This window comes from Podarcis pityusensis (genome assembly GCF_964106645.2).
Source record: "Podarcis pityusensis genome assembly, chromosome: 1".
Lineage (NCBI taxonomy): Eukaryota > Metazoa > Chordata > Lepidosauria > Squamata > Lacertidae > Podarcis > Podarcis pityusensis.
In genome coordinates this window covers 43,669,921-43,695,643 of record NC_138028.1, presented here as the reverse complement: position 1 = coordinate 43,695,643, position 25,723 = coordinate 43,669,921, and the positions used below count along the sequence as shown (strand labels likewise).

Below are 25,723 nucleotides of genomic sequence, written 5' to 3'. Positions count from 1 at the left end.
ACAGGCAGTTTGTTACAAACCATCAACCGAATGTTCCTATTTCCTTATCTCATACATAAGAGAGAAGGGAGGAAGCGTATGCAAGACAGATTCATCATGGCATCCTCTGGTAGCAACCAAATAAGCCAGTAAGCTGAAACAGGAGAAAGCAATGACTCTCATTACAATGCAGGGCTTATTGAGTGCCGAGAGAATTACTCCCAGGTAAGCATGTACAGAAGGGACGCGGGTGGCGCTGTGGGTTAAACCACAGAGCCTAGGACTTGCTGATCAGAAGGTTGGCAGTTCGAATCCCTGCGACGGGGTGAGCTCCCGTTGCTCAGTCCCTGCTCCTGCCAACCTAGCAGTTCAAAAGCACATCAAAGTGCAAGTAGATAAATAGGTACCGCTCCGGCGGGAAGGTGAACGGCGTTTCCATGTGCTGCTCTGGTTCGCCAGAAGCAGCTTAGTCATGCTGGCCACATGTACACCGGCTCCCTCAGCCAATAAAGCAAGATGAGCGCCGCAACCCCAGAGTTGGTTATGACTGGACCTCATGGTCAGGGGTCCCTTTACCTTTACCTTTAAGCACGTACAGCAGGGATGGGCGAATTTTTACTGTTGAGGGCTGCATTCCCTTGAGGGTAATCTACATGATGGCCTTGTGGGGGCCAAAGTCAGAGCCCAAAATGAGTGAGGTTATCCCCTTTTCGGTCTCTCTTTCTGTTATCCATTTTTGCTTGCTACCCAGCAGCCTACAAGGGAATGGACAGGTTGCTGTTGCAGGAAATCTGACCTGCCTGCCTGCCTGCAGGTGGCTTTTGACAATTAGACCCAGGGCTGCAGATGCCCACCTGTAGTGTACAGGATTGCCGCCTTAGTCAATGTGTTCTGAGAAATAGATCATGCCAGGAGGATTGTTGTTTTGCACTTCTTTGTTGTAGAACTGGCCCATGTTTACAGATCTGCGATGGAATGGGTTAGGAAAGAACTGCTGAACTCAATAAGCTCAAATCTTCATACAGATCCTCCTGGGGCTTGCTGAGACTGCGCCTTTTCCAGGACTGTTGCCAAGTGCCATAGAAAGAGCTAGCCCATAAAACTATGCATGGAATTAACATATTATTCAAAGAGCTGGTTATTTTACTAGACACAAACTTTCATTTCTACTTAGCTGCAAGAGGCACTTTCTCATTTTGCACTATATGCCTGTAAAGGGTTTAATTTTCCCTTTGCTTCAATTCCTGAGTGGAAGTTAGGTTTGTTTTTTTTAGAAGGAATGCAAGAGTCTACATTCAGACTGAAGTCATAGCTTCAAGCTGAGCTGAGGAATCTTTCTATCTAAGACCATGTAATGCAAGCAAAAGTACATGCAGAATTTATAAGCTAACCACCATCATATACGAAATAAAAAATAAAATGCTGCCCTTCCATTGTAATAGGATAAAAACTGCTGGGTGAGTGGTGTTATGTCATGGAATTTTTATTATGAGTGTTTTGGCTGCAGAGAGGGAAAGGGCAGCTTACATCAGAGAAATTTAAGGTCAGCCTATAAAACTTTCCAGAGGGCCTTGGGACAAGAAGGAAAAAGTTTACTGATCGTAGCTAAGACACTGAGGGCTTGTCCACATTTACGCATTACAGTGGTACCTCGGGTTAAAAACTTAATTTGTACTGGAGGTCCGTTCTTAACCTGAAACTGTTCTTAACCTGATGTACCACTTTAGCTAATGGGGCCTCCTGCTGCCACCGCGCGATTTCTGTTCTCATCCTGAATCCAAGTTCTTAACCTGATGTACTATTTATGGGTTAGCGGAGTCTGTAACCTGAAGCGTCTGTAACCTGAACCAAGGTACCACTGTACAAATGTTGCCCTCAGGTATGTCTCAGACAAGCCACTATTCTCTCAGCCTCAGTCTCCTATCTGCAATAAGAGTGTATTAATATTTACCTACCTTACAGGCATGTTATAAGGATTAGAACAAGATAATGCATGAGAAGCACTTTGAACTCTCAAGAGTGTTATACAAAATGGTGAATACTGCTACTAGCGCTGCTGCTACTGGGGAGGCAAAGGGGGATAGAGCCAAGAAACAAAGTAGAGAAAGGTCCAGAAAGGTATGGAAGCTAATAGGGAGCTCAGATGAAAGAGAAGGTGGTAAGGTCAACACTGGACTTCACATAAGGGATTTATGCACAAAGACGACAAGGGAGGGAACAAACAATGAGTTAAGTGGTAATTATTAAGTTGGGGTGGGACTTTCCCTGAGCCATGCGCCTCACCAGCCCTGCATTACACCCTTCCCTGAGTGTTTCTGCCTAGCTGTAAAGTATCATTGAACTCTGACAATGCCTCTTGCTTGCCTGCATGGAGGAGGAAAGAAGGGAATGTGGAAACTAGCCTACTATACACAGGTAAAATTCAAATCTGTTGCTCCACCCACTTTTGTCTCTGGCCCCACCCACCACTGGCATGTAGGCCTTGGAGAGAATACAGTCCCTGGGCTGAAAACAACAACAACAGGTTCCACACCCCTGTGTTAAGGAAAGTATGGGGATGAGGAAAGTGGGGCAGGGTAAAATCCCCACTAAGGATAGGAGCTCCAGGAAGCCATTGCAGGGATAGGAGTTGAGAAGGCAGTCATTGTTAAGAGAATTGAGAATGCACAGGGACTGTGGGTCATGGAAGCAGCCGTCAACTAAATTCTGTGCATTTGTTTGAGACAACCAGCCAGATCTTTCCTGGAGAAACATTCCAAAGTCCTATGAAAGAGCATCCAATTTGCCACATGCCACATTTGATGAACACACCACAGGGGAACTGGAAGCTTTACTGGGGCAATGAACTATATAATATTTAGCATGTTAAGAGAGGCACCATAAGCTAGTGACTAAGGCATTCTCCGACTGAGATGAAATCCCAGCTCAGGCATATCATGACTGTACAGCTTTGTACAAGTCAATGTAAAACTCCCTCAGTAAAAAAAAAAATCTGTTCTCCCTCTGCAAAAATAAAAGTGGTTCCTCTCATTAGGGCTCCTACGAAGATGAATGAAACAATTAGGACTTCCAATAGAGCTGCTACATGAAATAAGGGTTTATACTGTAGATATGGAAAGAGGCAGATCTGTACTGCCCTGTGATCTTCAGATGAAGGGCAATATTGAAATTTAATAAAATAAATAAACTCCCCAATTGGCTTTGATGGTCATGTTACAATCAGTCTGGCAGAAATAAATCTGCCACAAATCTGAACCTGAAGCACAAACTGTTGAAAAAATCTGAGTATGTCTGGACTCTGTACCTTGGCTCATATCCATCTTTGGCCTTCGTATCCACAGTAAGGCACTTTTTGTCCAAACATCACAAAGCTCCTTAATTAATTAAACCTGACAACATCCTTCTGAAGTAACTAATAAACACTATTATTATGTGCTTCATTTTATTATGTGGCTTGCCTAAAAGCATAGAATGAGTCAGTGTAAATTATATACTTCTCTTTAGTTAATTGAAGGAGGTGGGGTTCTTTCATAGAAATGTGGTTTGCCTTTCTTCCTATATGCTGTGTAGTTTAGTAGTATCTATCCAGCTGGTAAAAATAATATTCTGGCATTCTCTGATATGTAGGGGGTGCAGAAAAAATAACATTGGATCGAGCACTCTGCATATTTATAGGAATTAATTTCCATGGCATTAAGTTGTGTCCATTCTAAGGATGTCAGCTGTCTACAAGAAGCAAATTGCTTTTTCTTATGAGAATTCATAGTTTATCCTACTCCTAAGGCTTAGGATGTGTCGATACATGTGTCAATTGTTTCATAGTACCATGTCCCTAAGCTTACAGTCATTTACGACGTCTGATTCCTTCTGCACGTGAAAGTTCCAAAGACTTCAACAGCTTTTGTAATGACCAGCTTATTGTCAAATATATTATATATATATATTCTGTATCACACTTCATAAAATACATCCCTTGGTGGTCTACAAGTAAATTTGTCATAAAAACAAGAGCATTTAAAAACATCAATAAAATAATTAACAGCAGAGTAGATCAATCAATTAGTGCTAAACTATTATTCTATTCATTCTCCTACACAGGCAAAGAGTGCATAATTCTCTCCAGTTACTGACACCATAGTAGGCAAAGCATGGCCAAACTTGGCCCTCCAGCTGTTTGGGGACTACAATTCCCATCATCCCTGATCACTGGCCCTGTTAGCTAGGAATGATGGGAGTTGTAGTTCCAAAACAGCTGGACGGCCAAGTTTGGCCATGCCTGCCATAGGCAATGTTGGTTGAGAGGAAAGCATTTGGAGAGAGAAGGGTTGCAGGGAAGCCAGCCTTGAGAGTGGATTCAGGTTCCCTGACCCAAACAGCCCATCAACTTTTAAATCCAGATCTCCTGCCCCATTGATTGGGACAGTTTACATTCAAACACGAAAAGAGCCTACCTGGACCAAACCAAAAGTCTACCTTTTTAGAATTTATTTGTTATTTATACATTTTCCGATACAAATTTTGCTTGCATTTTCCAACTTGTCAACAGTCTTATAGTACTTCCCAACCTACCCTTCCCTGACTTCCCAGATCTTTTCTTTATTAGCTACATCTCTGTTGTCCTTTTTTCATCCTAGGTTTCACTTATCTAATCTACTGCTGGTCATAAATTTATCCCTGCTTGAAAGTTTACCTCAACACCATCCACCAAAAGCCTATCTAGTCTAGCACCCTCTTTCCCAGAGAAGCAAACCAGATGCCTCTGGAAAGCCCACAAGCGGAACATGAGGAAAGCAACTCTTTTTCACAGTTGCTCCCTAGTAAATGGTATTCAGAGGCACGCTGGAGATAGGCCATAACAACTATTTGCCCCAAAAGCCTTATCCCTCCATGAATTTGTCTAATACCCTTTGAAGGCCTTCCCAGTTGTAGCCATCACTCCATCTCGGAGTAGTGAATTCCCCCATTTGCTGATCAGAAGCTCGGCGGTTCGAATCCCCGTGACGGGGTGAGCTCCCATTGTTCGGTCCCTGCTCCTGCCAACCTAGCAGTTAGAAAACATCTTAAAGCAAGTAGATAAATAGATACCACTCCAGCGGGAAGGTAAATGGCGTTTCTGTGTGCTGCTCTGGTTCGCCAGAAGCAGCTTAGTCATGCTGGCCACATGACCTGGAAGCTGTATGCCGGCTCCCTCGGCCAATAAAGCGAGATGAGCACCACAACCCCAGAGTCATCCGCGACTGGACCTAAAGGTCAGGGGTTCTTTTACTTTTACCTATGTTTAAAAAATAAAATAAAATCCCTTGTTCCTCTCCTGAATCTTGCCATTAAGCTTCACTGAACTACTTTGGATGCTTTAGTGCAATTAAACACAAATAAAAATAAATAAATTCAAAGGATTACAACTGTAATCTTATGGGTAGAACAAAAGGCAGCAAGTCAGATCAATTCCCGATACACCTGGAGGGCAGCAGGCAAGTTTCATATTATACAGCCAAATAACTTAAGGCAAAAAAACCTACTTATTACAAGGAAAAGTAATAAATTTCTAAATTCAGCCACACCTAGGAAGAAATGAGAATGAAAGACACCATGAGCGTTTATTTGCCTGCCTCTTCCGTGCCTATTTTCATGCTATCCAATTAATTCTTTATACTTCAAAAACCTCCCTAAACTCTAGTAATCAAGCCACTAGGCTATCCTCCCTTCAAGTTCCTCCTCAAAACCCACTTCTTAGGTAGGCTGATCCTGAACCACCCTCACCTTACCTGCTCCTCCATTACTGCCATCACTGCCTTTCTCTGACTCCATCCGTACACCTTGTGAAATACTGAACTCTTCTGCCCTGCCTTTTCTAGTATCTTTTTTTAAAAGCCTTCTGCGCAGGAACTATGTGGTCATATTTGCTTCTCAGAATTGCACTGGTTTAACAGAGAAGCCTGATAACCAACAGTGAGCTCAGCTTTTAAGCTGTTGAGAGATGGACATGCTTTCTCCATGCGTCTGAAGCTGAGCATTATTTCAAATAGCATCCTCCATCCTTCTCCAAGCCTGAGATGCTTGCAGTGGGCTTCAGAGGGACTATGAGAATAGTAGAGAGAGCTCAGCATGATGTCAGGAATGAAACCCTGCCCTTTCCTCAATTTAGTGGCAACCACAAATTTTGGAAGGCCTGGTCATTATGCCTAGAATACTGGGAAGAGCATAGCTCTACAATGGGGTCAAGAAATCTATTTACAAGTACACAGAGAGAGGAGAGGAGGGAAAGTCTCAGACCATCACTCTAAATTGGGGGGAAAGCAAGGTGCTTTCAAGAGCAAGAGAACTTTGCTCCATATTGTAATAGTATCATCTTTTTTGGCAGATTGGAATCTCAGAATTCCTTTAGGATAAATAGCCATAATGGCTATGCTAATGTAAAACTGAAACATATTTTTAGTTTTCCTCCTATAATCTTCGTTCTCTTTTTCTTTACTCCATCTGCAAGCCTCATTTTCTGTAATCCCCTGCAGCTTCCTACTGACAGCACAGGGACAGATAACCAACCTGCATCAAAGTAAAAGATTATATGTAATATTACAGGTGTACATCTTCACTGAGAGGCATCTGCGGCAAGGAGAAGAGTGATGGCAGCTACAAAAATGTGCACAACACAAATAGATGTGCAGGCAGAGGGCTGAAACAACAAGGGCACATGCACAGCACCCAAACTGAGGAAAAAGAGGGTTTGTGAAATGCAAGAGACTGGTACACATGCATGTGTGCGAATTTAGGGTGTTGACAATATACACTGGAATGTATGCAATGTTACAGTTAGGTGGATTTTGTAGGTGGCTAATGCACCATACATGGAGAATGTGCATCAATAGCTCCTCTTCAATCTGGAGAGTCATGACAAGTGGGCAGGCGACAGAGTTCTGTCCTGGGATTGTTTAATAGCTTTATAAATGGCTTGAATGAAAGAGTGGGTGCTCATCAGATCACTCTGAATTGGGTTGGATAACTAAACAGGATTCAATAGCATTTGGCAGGACAGAGAATCAGGCCAAAACTAACAAACCCGCTTTCAACAAACATAAATGTGAAGTTCTGTATTTAGGTAGGACAAAAACAAGTGCACACATACAGGATGAGTGACCTCCGGGCCTGATAGCAGTAAATGGGGAATTCAGGGGGCTTTACTGATTTAAACATAAGTCAGAAGTGTGATGCAGTGGCTAAAACAATTCATGCAATTCTAGTGCTCAAACTACAACCAGCAATGGTACAGGTTCACTATATTCTGCTTTGGTCATGCTACATACATTTCTCAGCTATGGACTAAATAGTTATCGGTGATTAGGTAGTGGTGGCTTCTCTTTGGAACCACTGCTTTCCTTGTTCCTACTTTCTCCAGTCATCCTCCCCACCAGCTGCTTCCCCTCTTAAATTCAGCTTCTGTGTAATCAGGAACAGGACTTTTTAATATGTCTGTTTCTACAGAGCCCGTGACAATAGAACCCCGGCACCTAAGTGCTGCCACAATACCAAAAAAATATAATAATTACTTACGTTCCAAAAGCAAACAGTGTCTAGTGATCTTTAAATGTCATGTTAGCATACAAACAGACAGGTGGTTTCTCAGAAACCTCAGGCCTCTAAATAGCCAGGGTTATTAACAACAAACAGAACAGGGCCACAGTACAAAGGGTCTGTTCTTACTAGTGACGGCTGAGTTCCACCCAGCTCAATCCTGAACTGTCTCCATCATTCCAAGCCTTCTTGGAGAGCTTTGATAGAAAGCTCATGATTCCCCTCTGTCCCACCCTGCCACCAAGAGAGTTCAGGAAGTCTAGTCCTCTGTGACTGTCACCACCTCCTTCCAAACTTACCATATACTGTGGGAGGAGAGGCACAAGGTGCATGAAGAACTGGAGTCAGCAGAGCCCTCATCATTCTTCAGACAGTCTCACATTGGAGTAATCTAAGCTACAGGATACCTGATTATAGACAACAGATGGTAGGATATCCCTAGCCGGAGAACCAAAGCTGATGGAAGGCGCTTCATATCACTGAAGCCACCCGGGCTTAAAGCAACAGTAGTGGGCTCAGAAGTACCCCCAAACTACACACTTGATCTTGCAGGGAAAGGGACTCTGGCATTCACCATTTCAAATCCTCAAATTGTAAGACTTAATACCATTCTGAGTTCCTACATCATTCTTCCACCAAGCCCCAACCTCAGTTCTCTCTTCCCAATCACAGAAGTAGCGACTTTGCTCTCAAATCTGCTTGGGTTTTGGGGTGCAATCAAAGGGCTTTGGAAGAAGTTGCTCTTTCTTTCAGTCTTCAGGCTGGTACAATTGAAGTGCAAAGTCAATAACCTATTGCTCAAAGCCCTTGGTACGTGTTCCCTCTGTTCTACGGACCATGAAGTCATGTCAATTCAGTATCTAATTGTCATCATAAAATAAACAGAAACAATACATTCATTTATGCAGGACTTCTTCATCAAACAAGCTTTGAGGGCTTTGCAAACACGAACTGAAAGGCAGCAGACTGCATAAAATAATTTCAAAAGGGAAATCAGTAGGAGCTGCTTCACATGTTAAATTAGGTATACAGTACCTATTTCTGAACTGTACAAAGGCTGTCCCTTTTTTCACAATGGAAACACACTGCAAGAAGCCACTTACTTTATGGGTTAGAAGAAAAGATACACACTAAATGTTTAATGCCCACAGATTTTATTGTAACCTATGAAGAAAATGCCCCTAGGGAAATCATAAATGGCAGGCAAATCATAATCCATTGACAGCTCAGCTGTCTACTTTTCAAGAAAATGCACTTGCCTCTGAGCCCAGAAACACCTCCCTAAACCTCACCAAAATGAACGGGAGACAAGACTGCAACACCACTTCTTTCACTGAAGCATGTGGAAAAAGCATTTACAAAGGAATGGAAAGTTAGGCCATGCCAGCACTGCAAGTTGCCCCACGACTTCCATCAGAGGAAGTATTTGTCTGCATTGTTTACAGTACAGTGTGTTGTATCAATGCTGTCCACGCACAAGCAAAATGGAATTCTATCCATGCAATGGGACTTCACCTTCTTCTCTTCCCCACTGCAGCCCTCCACACAGAATAAAAGTGGGGGATGCCCTGGAGCAAAGCAGATTTGCAGGGGGAGGAGCTGCAGAGGTGAGGAAGGGAAGCAGAAGTCCCACTGTATGTGGAGAAGTCCACTCACATAAAGGATTCCACCCACTAGTAGTTGGTTATTAGGGATGCCAGGTCAGAAACATTCCAGACCCTGAGATTTCAGGCCCAAACCTAAGACCTAGGGACAGCCCCTGTTGATGTCACAGGGGTGGCCCCTGTTTATTATTATTCTTTACTCCCTCCTTTCACCAAGTCCTGGAGATGGAGGCTAATTGGGAGAGGAGAGGAGGGAGTGGAGGGCAAACCCAGACATAACTGCAGTCCTGGCCAGGCTAATTCATGCAGAACATGTCTATAAAGGGACCCCTGACCGCTAGGTCCAGTTGCGGACAACTCTGGCGCTCATCTCGCTTTACTGGCCAAGGGAGCCGGCGTACAGCTTCCGGGTCATGTGGCCAGCATGACTAAGCCGCTTCTGGTGAACCAGAGCAGCGCACAGAAACGCCGGAAACGATAGGCAAACCCTAGGCTCTGTGGTTTAACCCACAGTGCCACCCGTGTCCCATGAACATGTCTATAGATGAAGCTAAAAGGAACATTCATGTTCGGTGGCAATATATCTCCTGAGTACCAAAGCTGGGGTGAGGGTGCACAAATAATAGGAAACCATCCAGAAGCATCTGAATGGCCACTGCTGAACAGAGCTGCTTGAGATGATCTGGCAAGTCAATTACTATATTTCCGATGACCAATTCTCAGGACACACGCATACATACAGCATCAAGTGAGACAAGTAGCACTCCTCAAACTAGTGCATTTCCTGCAGTGATCTACAACAAAGCTTGAATGCGGAAGAGACTTCCGTTACTGGACAGGAATGACACCATTTCTCAGAACCAAAACACAGAACTTGTCCTCAAATATGGAGAGACTGTGATGCAAATAAACCCATCTGACACACATTTACAAACAGGTCTAACTGCATTATGCTCATCCAGAAGACCTGGGATGTATCTAATTCAACCTTTATACGAGTTACTTAGGAAAACCATACCAGTTCCTCCCAGTTAAACCTGTCTGGCAGCTGCCTCAAGTAAGCCTTGCTCTTTGAAGTATTTCTGACAACACCAACACACACACACACACACACACTTGAGAAGCAGCATGCTCTGCTTTGCAGTACAAGTGAATATGGGTAGGCTCTAACTGAACAACTGTTAAAACAAAACCCCAGCAAAGGGGTAGACGACTAATTCAGCATTTAGGTCCACATAAGGAGAGCAGAACAATAACAAAAACCCTTTTGGTTTAACATCTTGTATTAAGGGCTTTCCATAACAATCTTCACTGCTATTTGGGAGGTGAATGGCTGTCGGTGTCGGAGAGGTAGACCTAAGCCTCAGACTAGTCTGTTCAGTGGAATAGACACATGGAGTCTATGTAATTGAAACTATCATACAACCAAAGCTAGCATTCAGCATTACACGTGCCCGACTGACGGGGAATACCATCCATGTAGAATAAAAAGGATGAAAAGGCACCATGAGGGTCATCAAAAGCTGGATGATCACAGTTAATTTGCAAAGATAGGTGAAGGCTTTTGTGTTTCATTTGCACCAGTCAGACATTTCCCATACAATTCTTAATGTAATAAACTCTCTGTGTATTTGAACTGAAAACAATTTTGTTTTGGACATTCCCCCCAAAATTTTAACTCTTTTAACCCCCTGTCAATTTGCATCATGGCATTTTCAAACTGGTCATAATGAGAGCTAAACACTATTCTTTTTCATTCACCTCACTTTTCATTGTGGGATAGATCAAAATGCTTTTGGGCATATTTTAGGATTGAGGAAATCTACTCCCTATGCTGAGCTGGGTTGAGGGGAGCTGGAGATAGTGTTGATCTGGAAGGTGATAGGTTCCCCATCTCTGGCTTAGAAGTTTGTTTCCCACACAATGTTGTGTTGTATGGAATAAGCTTGTGGTCCTTGCTCTGTCAGGAAGAGACCACACAAAGACCTAGAACCAGTATTATTAGAATCTCAGGGCCACTTTATTCCATGTAAGGAAAATGTGTTTTGTGAAGTAGCTGTTCAGCAGCTAGTAATAGCTTGAAAGTGCATGGGGAATAAAAAAAGGAGATTCAGTATGAAGAGAACAACATACGATATTATTTGTACAATAAAAAGAGAATTGCAATGTCTAGGGATATGTCAATTCTTTCTTTATTAGAGCAGTTAGGAACCACCCTTCTAGTTCAAATGTCAATCCAATAAGAAAAACCAGAATTTTAAAACCACCACTTAAAAACCCATTAGAAGCCTTTTCACCAACTTTGAGTAATTTAAGAAAATTACATTCTACACCGTTGGATTATGTAACTTGCTTCTGAGCTGAAATAATGGGTACTTTTCATTCACAGTTATGAAATGTGGGTGCTGTATTTTAAAATGGTTTATGACAAATGAAAACAGATGAAATAATAAAGCTGTTGACAATTAAGGCACAACAACACTCTCTAATGTCTCTACAGGCATAAAGAGGGCAGTAAGCCCAAGGCTAATGAAGAATCATTTGGATGAGTGCTCCTTCTCCCCCAAAATGTCAAATTTATCACCACAGAAACAAGACGACATCTAATTTTGCTGGGTACTTATTGACTGGTTTACAGGATTAGAATTCTAATTCATGCCCCCCCCCTTTATGCCCAAGGCTGTATATACTCTGTGATCTGCTATTGCAACACATGTTGAGTACGTAAGTTATTGTTCTGAGAATCTCAGCTGTCTTTAAAAACAAAAAAAAACTTAACAGTCCTTAAATCTTTGAAAACAGACTTAAAATAAGTACCGTATTTTTCGCTCTATAAGATGCACTTTTCCCCTCCTAAAAAGTAAGGGGAAATGTGTGTGCGTCTTATGGAGCGAATGCAGACTCCATGGCTTCAGCGAAAGCAACGCAAAGCCTCCGGAGCGCAGCGGGAGCGTTCCCACTCCACTCCGGAGGCTTTGGGCGGCTATCCCTGAAGCCAGGAGAGCAAGAGGGATCGGTCTGCACCGATCCCTCTTGCTCTTCTGGCTTTTCTGGAGAGGCGCTGTGCAGCTTTCCCTCTCTGCGCAGCGCCCCTTCAGCGAAGCAGGAAGAGAAATGGAAGGGGCTCCCTTTCTCCTGCCGCTTCGCTGAAGGGATGCTGCGCAGAGAGGGAGATAATTTTTTCTTGTTCTCCTCCTCTAAAACTAGGTGCATCTTATGGTCGGGTGTGGCTTGTAGAGCGAAAAATACAGTACATGACTCTCTGGTGAAGTCACAGAGCCAAAAGATAGGAATAATGGGCTGAGCAGTGTTCTGATGCCCTTCAGTTTATTGCCTCATTTCCTCTCTCGGTGAGTTGCAGAAGCATCATAACACAAAATAAGGCCCATGTTCACATTTTCAATTTGTCTAACTTCTACAGGTGGCAGACATCATGGGATGGGTGTTTCCAGCTACCCCACCCCTCCCCCTTGGAAGCCTTATAAGCTTCTGCTGCTGGAAAGGGATTGTGAGCAACATAATGGGAGGGGTGTTTCTAGGGCTAAGGTGAAACTGTGAAGCTCCCTTGTTCTTTTGGCTATTGGATACTGCATGTTGTTTAATCTTGTTATATTTATAGTATTGAATGTGGGTTTTTTAATATGTTATTATATTTATTTTGTTTTGCTATTTTTTGTAGTGTTTGTTTGAAATGCATCCCTGTTTGTTGTAAGCCACTTTGAGGATGATTTTTTGTGTGTGTGGAAAAACAGCAGACAAATAAAATGAATGGAATGGAATTTTGTTTCTTCGTTTATCCTGTTTATGCCTATTTGAAAGTCCAAGAGCACAGCCAAAACAATGACTCATTAATACAATTGCACTGAGGTAACAATCATGACACCCATACAAAATGTTACATGCAACTATGGTTCAACTATTTACTTTGCCATGAGTATGTGCACTGGAAAGCTGATCCTTGAACTGCTTCTCTAACTGCACATGACCCAAGGAAAATGCCTCTGAATGACAGTCACTGGGGAACAATAGCAGGAGAGGACTGTTGTTCTCCTATCCTGCTTTTGGGCTACCTATCTAGCTATCTAGTTAGTAACTGTGAGAAACAGGATGCTGGACAAATGGGCCTTTTGATCTGATAAAGCTCTGGACTTTAAAGGGCCACGTACACATGCAGCTTTTGAAATGCACACACATCATTTTTTTTGTACATAGCAGTTTGCAACTGTACACACCTTTGCTTGATAGTGTCATCTAAAGCAGCAGCAAGAACTACCCTGTTTGCTTACACACACAGGTGGTGATGTTTTTCACACTACTGTGCAACAGACTTCTCTTTTCCTTTCCTCACAATAAATGTTTCCAGAGATTTGGTTTTTAAAATGTTTGCCCTGTCTTTCAAAACAGAGGTGTGTTGCTATACCGATATACAAAGGAAATATATTGGTACACAGAGGCAGGTAAGTTACTGTACTGTTTCCTATTTCACTCATAGACAAGTTAAACAGGGCGAGTGGAGCGGCACAGGCAGGCAACATCAGTAGCTCTGCTCCAGTAAGAAATGACCTGAGGAAGTGCTCTCTCTGTGTATACACATGTATGCAGCAAGCACTATAATAATAATAATAATAATAATAATAATAATAATAATAATAATTTATTTGTTCCCCAGCCACTCTGGGCAGCTTCCACAGAGACCAAAAATACACTAAAACTGTTCTAGCAGAATGCACTGTAGGCTGACAAATAGTGTGGAATAGGAGCAACATGGGGATGACCCTGTGCATATAGCATCCCAAAAAGGTGCCTGCATCCCACACTGAACGCACATTATCACACCCATGGTTTGATGTTAAGTGAATGAGTCTTGGTCTTGTGCAGTCAAGCCTCCCCACTCCTTTGGCGTAACCTCAAGGCAAACAGAAGACCACTTAGATATCTTTTGTTCTAGTAGAGGTATATAAATTATGTTAAATGTATAAATAAAATATTTCTTCAGTTAACCATAGTTTAGCGTTATGTACAAACCTTGAAAGGTGGTTCATCTAAACTATGATTTATTGAAACAAACGGGCTTCATAATCCATGGTTTGAAGTGTATTTGTTTTATGCTTTGAAAAAGCTAAGGTGGCAAATGTCAAACCATTTATTCTGAAACCATTCACTGTTATCATAGGAATGAGGCATGGATTATATTAATATGCAAAAAAGGTAAAAATCCACCACTGACCTCACCGTATCATCCGATACCACTTTTAAACCAAGATTACAAAATTTAGCAGCTGTCTGTGCAAAAAGATTAAACAAGATTATTTCAGACTATATTCATATTCAGTCTCATCTGACTCGTTTTATAAAGGACAGACTGTTTTATAAGGACAGCAGTTGATCTATATTATTGACACTCATTTATAGTGATAATTTTTAAATTGGTTGGTGAGGTCTCAGACTGGACCAGAAGTCATAACAAATGAGTCTTGTGTGTTATAATATACAATATTACACATGTCAGGACAGGCCCCCCTTTGGCTACTATCCCTGATTAAGCTCTTTTCAAATGGTTTTATACTATTCTATCACAAGTGTGGAATAAAATGCTTTCACAGGGTTTGGAATACTCATCTTGTATCAATATCAGAGAAACTCATTATGAAGTATTATACCCTTTGACACTTCGCCAATTAAGTCATCTCTCTGGAAACTGATGACAGGCGCTGGTGATGGCTAATATAATAAAGCTAACTTTATGCATATTTTGTGAGATAGTCTTCCAATTAATTATTATTGAAAATTTATATGTGCCAAATTGTGATTGATATGTGTCTCCTTCCATATGGCTTGATAATTTTGCTGGATTATGAATGGCTCACTTCTATGTATCCACGTGGTATGGATTTTGCTGATTGGGTTCTAGGGTTCTAGCTGTTACACACTGCAGGAGTAATGTGATTCCTACTTTGAGGGAACGGTTGATTAGGTAGAATGAACACACACACACACACACACACACACACACGTGTACGTGTCTTGCATGCCTCTTTCAGGCTACTCCTGCAGTCAAGCTGATGCCAAACATATTGCTCTGCTTTCCTTTGGACCATATCAGTAAGGCCGGGGGGGGGGGGTCCTTGTCGTCTGGGTAGCCCAGAATCTCCATACACAATGCTAGGTTTGCAACTTGGGGAAGTCACTTCAGTGCTGCAAATGCAGTGGTTTGACTTCCACCCACAAAGGCACACTCCATTGTCTCTCAAGACACACAGGTGCCAATTATTATTATACACACACACATATATGCATACATACATACATACACATATTATATCTCACTATTCATCTCAAAGCAGTTTACAACAATAAAATATACAATATTTTAAACTTAAACTGCTGAAAGTTAAAACCTCAAGAATCTAAACTCAACAACAGCACAAAGTAAAACATATTCAGAGTATAAAGCCCCCCCCCCAAGAAAAGATCTTTGTGGGATAACCAGCCTCATATAAACAACATACTTAAGTCTAACACATGAAGGAGTTAAGACCATAAAGTAAGCTGTCCTGCCGGGTTTTGCTCACCCTGGGAGAAACTAGGTAACCAAGCCTTTGCTCCCCCTTCAGTCTACCTGAGAAGCTCAGTGTGTAAAAAGATATCAACATTTTCAAAAGTAGGGGGTCCATGGCTTGGTCCACAGTACTTAGCTCACTGTGAACCACTGCTGTAGAGCAGCCTTTCTCAACCTGTGGATCCCCAGATGTTGCTGAACTACAACTCCCATCACCCCTAGCTAGCAAGGCCAGAGCTCAGGGATGATGGGAATTGTAGTCCAACAACATCTGGGGATCTACAAACACTTGTGAGTCATTTCCAGGAACTGAGGCAGGGGGCATCTCCCTCTCCTGTCTAGGGGTGAATATGGATGTATGCTTAAAAACAACAACCCTCAAACCCCATCCTGATTCTTGTATTGTAGGGGGGCTGGACTAGGGGACCCAGGGTCCCTCCCAACTCTACAATTCAATGCTAGAATCTCCCGTAGCATTTGAAGGATTAGAAGCAGCCACAGGAGGTGAATGCCATGCATACAATTTCTACAATGAAAATTGCTGCCCCATCCCTGCTGCTATTTGTGTCCATCCGTCCCGCCCCTACCTTCCCGGGGAAACCTATGGGTGCCTTAACACTGCTGTCTCAATTGGGTCTTGTTGCAGCTGCTGTTAACCATTAGAAAATCCTATTCACAGACCTTCCACGACACATTTAGTTTGGCCCTCATGTACCATCCTGAACACACATCCCTAATGCTGATCAGACTGACAGCCTGAATGAAAACTCAATCCAGTTTTTTCAGTCCTGCTAAAAGAAAAGCTTGGAACCCTACAATTATCTGACACTGATCCAAGCCACATTTCTGTGCATGTTTTGCCAATGGCCTAACAAGACACTTGAAATGTCATACAAAATCTCCACCTTTCTGTGGTCACAGGTAAACAAACAGCATGCAAAGTGGCCTTTTATAATAGCTTTTCTTCCTGTATCTATTCCAACAGCATTTGGGCTATATGTAAACTGATACTGCTTTACAGTCGCTTCTTGTGGCTTGGGAGGGTGTGGGTGGGTGTGCTTGTTTTCATTAATTATATAATTGCTTTATTGATAGCCACTTTGGGGGGGGGTCTCTGGACTGAGAAGTAGGATAAATACATTTTAGTTATACATATGCCTAGCTCCCACTAAGGTACATAAAGCAAAAATATTAAGACAAAGTAATCTGGCATTGCAACACCCCTATTAAAAAAGAGAGTTGATTTCAGCTCATTTTATAGACCCAATTTAAAAAAGCACATAAAACTGCAAAACTAAACCCACGAGACTATGAGCATATGGATTAAAAGCAGCCCAAAGGTCGAATGACTCGTCTCCTCTAATCACTTGACTGTTGTTGTTCTTATAATGCAGTCCCGAGAGTATTACTCCAGTTTGTGGTATCTACGCTTTATCAACATATTCCAATTCATCATTCCAATTCCCCCTTTTTTAAAAAAAGTGTTGTTTTCCTTAGAAAAGATTCTGTGCCAATTCCTCAAATGACTGAGTTGTCTATTATTAACAGTGTGCTCTCAATATGGTAGGAAAAGGAATTTGCAAAGGAAAACAGATTTCAGTTCGAGTTCCTCCAGAAAACCGTGATAAGAACTAAGGAAAATAGCTGCCATAAATGCCATGAAAAACAACTTACTTTCCTTTTTAAAAAAAAAAAAAAAAAAGACTTTATGTTAATGAGCACCTGCCAAATTGCAGAACAGATTTACTGGAAAGAATGAATTATTGCCAAAGTGGACAGCGGTATGCTTGCTAATCATTCCAAACACCTCCCAATCCCCAGTCACACACACAGCAAGAAGCAGTTTTAAAAATGGTATCGAGTCAAAAAGTGGGTGGGAATGAAATGCCTGCTGGTTAACACCTTTGAAAAATGTCATAAAAAATAAAGTAATTATAATAATATTTGAAATATGTCCAGTTAAAAAAGCAAATAAATAGATTGTAAAGCTTCAAGAGAGGGAAAGCTATAATTACAAAGAAACTGTTGGCACCTGCCTCCTGAATATGCCCTAAATATTTGTTTATATCTAGGACCATTAAACTGGCTGTAGTGCTGGTCAGAATTTTTTATGTATTATGGCATTATGTATAAACCAATCCACTCTCTCTCCTTGCCACACTGACAAGATGACTTAGAATTATTTGATCAAAGCCGACTAACAGTTTACCCAAAACAGAAAATATGTTGGAAAGACAACATCAAAGCAAAAACCCTGCAACAGTTCCAGTGAACATAAATCATAAAGTGACGGTGGATGAACCCGTTCACACACCTGCAGGGCAAATATCCTATATAGAAGGCATGATGTGCTTCAATTTGAACTGCCTCAAAAGTTAATTTAACAAAAGTATGAGAATTTAAGCTCACTTGGACCTGTCTGTCTACTTTCACACAAACCTAAGTTATGAAGGGGTGGAAGGAATGGGGTATCAAAGACTTCAGCTAGTAACGCAATCCATATGCAGAAAATGCATATACCAGAAATCCATGGGTTTAGGTGTGCCTAAAAATTGTCGGTCTAACAGTAATGATATTGGCCCACCTTATAAGAATCACAGAAATGTTGCAGGTGAAGGATCACAGAAATATTGCAGGTGAAGCAGTGGAATACTTTAAAGCACTTTATAAAATGCTAGGCACTGCCCCCCTTTAAAAGCCTGTACAGCTGCTACAGCATAGGACACTTCTGAACCAAACCGACCATAGGACAGAATTAATCACCAACATGAACTGCCATCTAGCATAGTGTCCTCATTCTTCCATATGCCCTTATCAGTTTGTACATTTCTAGAAGCATTATCACTACCAAATCTACATGCATTTACTGTGTAATCCAAATCCTGCCTATTCAGAAGTCTTACTGAATTCAACAGGCCTTACTCCCAAGGAAGCAGGGTAGCCTAGGATTGCAGTTTTGTTTTGGACCAATTTCTATTGATTTCAACAGAGTTTATCTCCAAGAAAATGCACTATAAGACTGCACTGCGGTATTTTAAACCTCAATGCACTCAACTTTCACTGAAAGAAATAGAATGTTCTCAGGCAGTTACACACAGGATAACAGTACCAGGCCTCCAACTTAAGCCAATATATTTGGGAGTAAACTCCTCTGAACTCAATCCAGTGTTAGGGAGAATTCTAAGTATACTTGGGATCACAAAGACCTGTTCACACAATAATGGTCGAGTTCACATGTACAGTAGTACCTCTGGTTACGAAATTAATTCGTTCCAGAGGTCCTTTCTTAACCTGAAACTGTTCTTAACCTAAGGTACCACTTTAGCTAATGGGGCCTCCCGCTGCCGCCACGCAATTTCTGTTCTCATCCTGAGGTAAAGTTCTTAACCCGAGGTACTACTTCCAGGTTAGCGGAGTCTGTAACCCAAAGTGTTTGTAACCCGAGGTGTTTGTAACCCGAGGTACCACTATACCGAGGTACCACCTTTGGCAAACATGCAAGCTTGCAGGCTGCTCCCAGAGAGGAGACTGCAGTTGTTTTGCTCCTCTTTTGGTCTTCCTGCTGCTTCGCTGCTATAAACTCAGCCATGTCATTTCATCTGAACCTGGGATTGCCTCAGACAAACCCTGAGTCCTGGCTTGGACAACATGCTAAGCCTAACCATGATTTCATTGCAGCCGAGCAGCAGCAGAAGAACCAGGGTCACCTCTGAGAACTTTCACGCTTGCACATTTGTGCTAAGCCATGGTTTGGCTGAACATTATATCCTCTGCAGCTTTCCTTGGATATACACTAGCATATCAAAACTTAGCTCCAGCTCATACATATATTTAACTGAGATACAGACCAACCTTGTGTCTGTATGCTCCGTCTATGAACTGCTCCTTCCCTCTTCCCTTCTTGGCATGCCATGATTGAAAATTCCCTGTGTTAATTAACTACAGTTTCCTGTTAAGATGTAACAAAACAACATTAATGAAGTTTGGAACAAGTCAAGATATGAAACCAACTTCAAACTGTGATTTCAAGCCATGGTTTGTTCCGAGTTTATTAGCCATAGTTTCCCAGTTCAGATGTTTAATAGGAAGCAATGGTTACGTAATTATCCCATGAAATAGTCAACTACGACAGAAGGAGGGAAGCTGCAGTGCAAAGACAAGGTGTATAAGCACAAAGGCTTGTTCATATCTTGGTTTCGTAAGCCAAAATATGTATTCCAAACAAGCAATCATTTCACTAATAAAGCTGGCAGCAATACCCAAGATTGTGGAACTCATGAAAAGTGCTGTAGTAATCGCTGGTATTGCTGCCAACATTATCCATAATTGCACCATTCACATGTCATGATATTCAAACGCAACCCTAGGATGCACATGGTGGCAGTGTGCAAGAAAAATATATTACATAAACTGAACCAATGGTTTACAACATACTTCATTCTATGTCTGCTAGTGATGGGAAGAGACAAAGTCATAGGGAAGGTACGGCAGTCACGAACAGTGGAAATCCTGCTTCCACCCCCCTCTGGTTGCTGGGATTTCACCAGCAACTGTCATACAACTTCAGGCTTATCTGTGAAGCTTTCCACCCACTCCTCCATTACTATTTCATTTTCTTTTCAATTTGATAACAAGGAAGTGCAAGGAGGAAGACCTCCGCAGGACAACCTTTGCTAACAAAGCTAACAGAATTATATAGTATACGTATTTTCCGAATCTTTTACAGCCTTTAAAGCTAGAAATGCGCTCTCAGACACACAGAGGATCCCGATTTCACTCTCAGTTCAAGACTCCATACTTGGAAACATGCAAAGCACCGCAGAACTCAATAGACCCATCTATTCTAGTTCTCAGGTTTTCATGGAAACACTGGCAAGTAATCATACTGACTTGAAACATTCAAGAATCACCATCTGAATTATAACATTCCCATATCTGAAATATTACAATTTTTTACATGCTTGGCTTGAGAGTGATGAACCCCCTTGATTGGCATTAAACCATCCACTGCCTTAAAACATTCAGTTCTGTGAAGAAGCCACATGTGAGGCACCCACCATATTTGTCCACTGACAAATGCTCCCACACTAATACTTGCTACATACTACAGAAAGTCCTGGATTAACAGGTGCTCTGAACCAACATTGCTGGAAGGCAAGACAATGGGGGAGAGAGAGTCTTATCACTCCCAAATTGACCTGTTTGTTGTACACTTTCATTTTTAAAGCTAGGATAGACCACTGGTCTGTTCACAGAACGGAAGACTTTGCTTTAGTATTATTCGCAGTCTTAGCTGGATACAAAACAGAAGCAGTGAACAATTTCTGTTGGTGAAACATCACAATATAAACTTATGTGCCTCACAGAGTTATTCAGTCTGCAGTTAAGGACCAGATTGCACTGGTTAAATCTTAGCTTACACACAGTGATCCTAGCATCTCAAAAAAAGAAACAGAGTGGGAGGGGAGGCAATGCTATTATTGCAGAAATCCAGGATATTACATATACAGATGTACATGCATATGATCATACTGCCCATTATGCTGTATTCACAGCAGAGGCTGTGCCTACAGGCCTACAAATCTATCACTTATACAGTGTTTTCCATCTGCTGGAGGTGTCTTTAACAAAAGTAAACAACACTGTACTCATATGAGATCAATGTCACTGCCGCTTTACAAGTTATTCCTGCCTAGAAGGCACCACTATAAAACCCATATGCACTTTCCTTATGGAATTTACCTTGCCTGCAGGTTTCCCCTGTATCTACTGATGGAACGGCATGCGCACACAGAGAAAAAAGCCCACATGCGAAATTATCAAACTTCTACACAACAGGTAATCTTCATGTAGCCTTTTTCTTATGCACACAAAGCATTTATTTCACAGCAAAGCTGCAAGTGTACTGTATAAGGCAAGCACACTTAGCCGGCAGCCATCCGCCACTGGACACAGACCAAAGAAGGGCTTACTCCAGAGTAAACATGCATAAGAGTTACACTGTGAGGCCGTAATCCTATGCACACATACCTAGGAGCAAGTCCCAGTGGGGCTTCCTTCTGAGTAGCCTAAGACTGCGCTGAGTGTCTAAGATTGCGCTGCCTGTCGGAATCGTGCAACCTGCGAAGGAGCCTCGTTCCAGGCTTCAGAAGGCCCAGTGCCAAAGCGCGGCGCTACGGATTAACTCGTCGATTTGAGCTTTCCGAGGCAACTAAACTCTTGACGACGGGGCGCCACTGCCAGGAAGGCAGCCGGTCCCGCACGTGCGCAGCGCCTGTGCCCGACACCCGGGCAGCCTCTCCGCCACGGCGCCCCTTCCTCCTCCTGGTCCCGTGCCGGGCTGTCCGTACCTGGTGCGTTTCCTCGCCATGCTCCAGGTGGACGATGCCTTGGCTCCTGCTCTCCGTGTCGCTGAGCAGGTCATCCTCGGAGTCCTCGAAGAGCGACGACGACCCGGTGGAGGAGAGCGACGACGTGGACAGGCGGCGCGACGACGACAGCAGGTCCGCGCTGAGCCAGGCGCCGTCGGGCTCCGTCCGCGGGCGCCCGGCCGGGCTGCGCTGCGCCTCATCGGCGTCGTCCTCGGGGGTGACGGTCAGCTGCGGGATCACCGGCGGCAGCACCCCGTTGCGCGGCCGGCAGCTCTTCTTGGCAGGCTCGGGCAGCTGCCTGCTGGGGGCCGCGCAGCGCGCCTCGAAGAGCGAGCGCAGCTCGCCGACGCTCAGCCGCTTGCCCCGGCCCAGCTCCGGGCTGCCGTCGCCGCTACTGCCGTCGCGGGAGCCTCGGGGCTCCATGGAGGAGGAGAACGAGCTGGAGCTGCTGCTGCTGCTGCTGCTGCTGCCACAGCCGCCGCTCGCAGCCCAGCAACTGTGTGGGCGCGCCACGAAGACGGCAAGCGGCGCGGCCGGGGAGCAGGAGAGCCCGCGCTGGCGGGCTTCTTCGCGGGGAAGGGCGCGCCGGAGGGCTGGAGCCGCCGCCGCACGCGGGCGAGCATGGCCAGCCCCGCGCCCCGTCAGACCGACGCTCGCCTGCTCCGAGAGCCCGGTCGGCCCATATGGGTCGCTCCAGACTGTTGCTCCACGCTGCCGTCAGGCGCCTCAGGCAACCGCGGAGAAGGAGGAGCCGCCACCAGCGCCCCGCCCCGGGCCAGGCCGGCCCGCCTCGCCCTGCTCCTGCTTCCCCTGTGTACTTTTAACTGACGCCGCCCCTGCCAGGCCCTCTTTGGTTTCTCTTTCAAGGAAACTCCTCTCCCGACTGCGGCGAGAAAGGAGAAGCGCACAGCGCCCCCCAAGCCGCGCGCCTCAGGCTTGGAGGGGAAGAGTTTCCCGCTTCCCCCGCCCCGAAAGCTCCCGACTCAGCTCCCAGGAAAGGGACAAAGTTCAGCGCGCTCCTCCTGCCTCCTCGCGTGGCACCAGGGGCGGGCAGGGCTCGGTTACGCAAGGAAACAGCACCGTGAAATGCCTTTGCCCACTTGGGATGGGACGGTTGGCAAGCGCAAACATTTCTGATGATCAGAGCAGCTAACGTGGCTAGCACACCGCTAAATATAATAGAAATAGCATGGAACAGATAAGGTCAAGTTGAAACACTGATAGAAGGCGAGAAGAGGGTTCCTTCTCCTGCTCCTTCTTGGCTGGAGCCATTTTTATGGACGAGAGGCCCATTTTCCTTCTGCTTACTTCAAATGCAAAGCACACAAATCCCACAGGGTCATTTTCAGAATTCAGCATCCTGAAGTTAAGTTTAGCCATGCAGCTGAATGAAGTAGCATAGCCTCTCTCTCTCTTTCCCAAATCTCCCTTAAATAGAAAAATAGCATGTCAGTGAGAAGCCTAAATCGAATCCTTCTCCCCAGCATGGTGGTTTTCTATGTTCCTGAAAGTTCGTTTGAGAATAGGATGCTGGACCAGATGGGCCATTGGCCTGATCTAACAGGCTCTTACAGTTTATTTTTAAGATTAAAGAGCATTCAAAGATGTTCTTTCCCCAACCTGCACCTAAAATGGTACAGCCAAGAAAAGCTTTATTTTTTCACACCCCTTCAATTAGTTGCATATATATATTACTTAGTCACTAGAGTAGCCTCTCAAATCCTTGTTAATTCACAACTAGAAAACATGCCTAATGTTGCAATCTCAGCCCCCCTCACCTGGGAATAAGCCCCATATAATTCAAAAGGATTTACTTAGAGTAGACAAGGTTAGGCTTGTTATGTAAAGCTGTAATTCTGTACCCATTTACTTGGGAGCAAACCCTATTGAAGTCAATGGGACAAGCTAAAGAGTGGAAATGTATTGTTGGGTTGCACCATTAAGAAGAGAAATGTGAAAATGAAGCTGACCTAAAAGGCCAGAACTGTAACTCTGGGACAAAGGAAGTGAGGAAAAGAGAAGAGGTTGATTCAGAGGAGCAAAGGAACAGAAAAAAGAGGAAAAAATGTGAAAGAAGAAGTAGGAATGTAATATCTTTCCCTGCCCCCATCAGGGTTACTCAACATGAGTAAAAAATAAAATACCCAGGGCAGGCATAATGCAAGTCCAGCATTTTTCTGCCTTCAGCCTCTAGCCCTCCTTCTCATCACAAAAAATATATATACCAGAATAATATTCTGTCAAATTTCCACTCACAGAGCTGCTACTGCTACTCAGTCTGGCTGTGCAAAGAGAAAAAACCTCTGCAAGCCCAGAAAAAGATCCATACCCCCAACCCCCACAGAAGAAAACACACTTGTGATTGGTCAGGATTATTGAAATGGAATATCAGATGCAACCTTTAGGCAGGCAGGTGATTCAGAACAGCAGCCCAAACCCAAAGTTACTTCTTGGGCCCTGAGGGGCTACTCTGATTGGCTAGTGCTGCTGATGAGGGAACAGAATGACAAGAGTGGAAGCCCAAAGGAGTTCTTCAGGTGAGAGTTTTTGCTTTTTTAAAAAAAATAGGTTTCCACCCCCTAGAGACAGATGTGGGAATTGCTTCCCACAGGTTTTATGATTGGCTGGGGTGGACAGAGAGCTGATTGGCCACCACAGGAGATGGAATGACAGGGAGTCTCTCACACTTCTCAGTTAAGTGGAAATTTAAGTATCAGAAGCGAGTAAAAGGTTGAGCTATAGTTTTAGAGTGTTATTCCGATCATTTGTGGGGTAAGATACCTGGGAGGGCTGTGATCCCTGAGTCTTAATTATGTATCCTCTATTGGTTCACTCCACTTCTACTACTGTACTTATAAAATTGTTTGCGATGGCAATGAGTATTGGCCCTGCCAGCTGGGGCTGATAGAAGTCTACACTCCCCCCTGTATTAAACCAGTTTTGCTGTCGGTTTTGGTACAAGCGATGGAGACAGTTAGGTGCAACATTTTCTTCCTTCATTGATGACAACCAGTATTCCCTTTTTGGAAATGTTACCAGTTGGTTGAGAGCTGTTGAAGGACATGCATGTGACCCATGGAAATATTCCTCAAAAATATGACATCCAAGGTCTTTTGCATTCTTTCCTTTCTCAAAAGACAAACAGCACAATCCTATGCATGTCTGCTCAGAGTTAAGCACCACTGAGTTTAATGGAGTGTAACTCTCAAAAATGTGGGTATAAGATTGCAGCCTAAACTTTGTCAGCAAGTGGCTAGATTCTAAAGCATCAATAAAAAAGGGGGGGCCTAAAACACTCCAGTGTACCTGTAAATAGCAATTTAAAGTGTTTTTCCTTTTTCACACTGCTTCCACTGCTTCCGTGAAAAAGTATGAAAGTACCTATGAAAAAGTATCCTTTTGTGTCATGGATTGATTAACTTCAAATTTCTATGCTTAGTAGGATACTAACTAATATCCTTTAATTAATATAATTTACCATCATACCACACTCCAAACACACACTGAAAGGACATTAACAACAATCAAATCTCAGTTTAATAAGCCAAGATAATAAGCACAAAGCCACCTCACAGCTCCCTTTGTTCAAGCAAAAAAAACTGCACAGTTAGCCTTAGCTTCTTGTTAAGCACCAACCAGAG

At 43.4% G+C, this 25,723-nt stretch overlaps 1 protein-coding gene across 1 annotated transcript in view; it reads right to left on the bottom strand.

Annotated features, from left to right (window-relative positions):
* Positions 1-22,989, bottom strand: part of ITPKA (inositol-trisphosphate 3-kinase A) — a 55,202-nt gene extending 32,213 nt beyond the window's left edge. Inside the window, exon 1 of the mRNA XM_080997318.1 lies at positions 22,062-22,989. Within this exon, the coding sequence (XP_080853444.1) occupies positions 22,062-22,505 (444 nt within the window). The 5' untranslated portion in view covers positions 22,506-22,989. The remainder of the gene's footprint in view (positions 1-22,061) is intronic.
* Between the last annotated feature and the right edge of the window lie 2,734 nt (positions 22,990-25,723).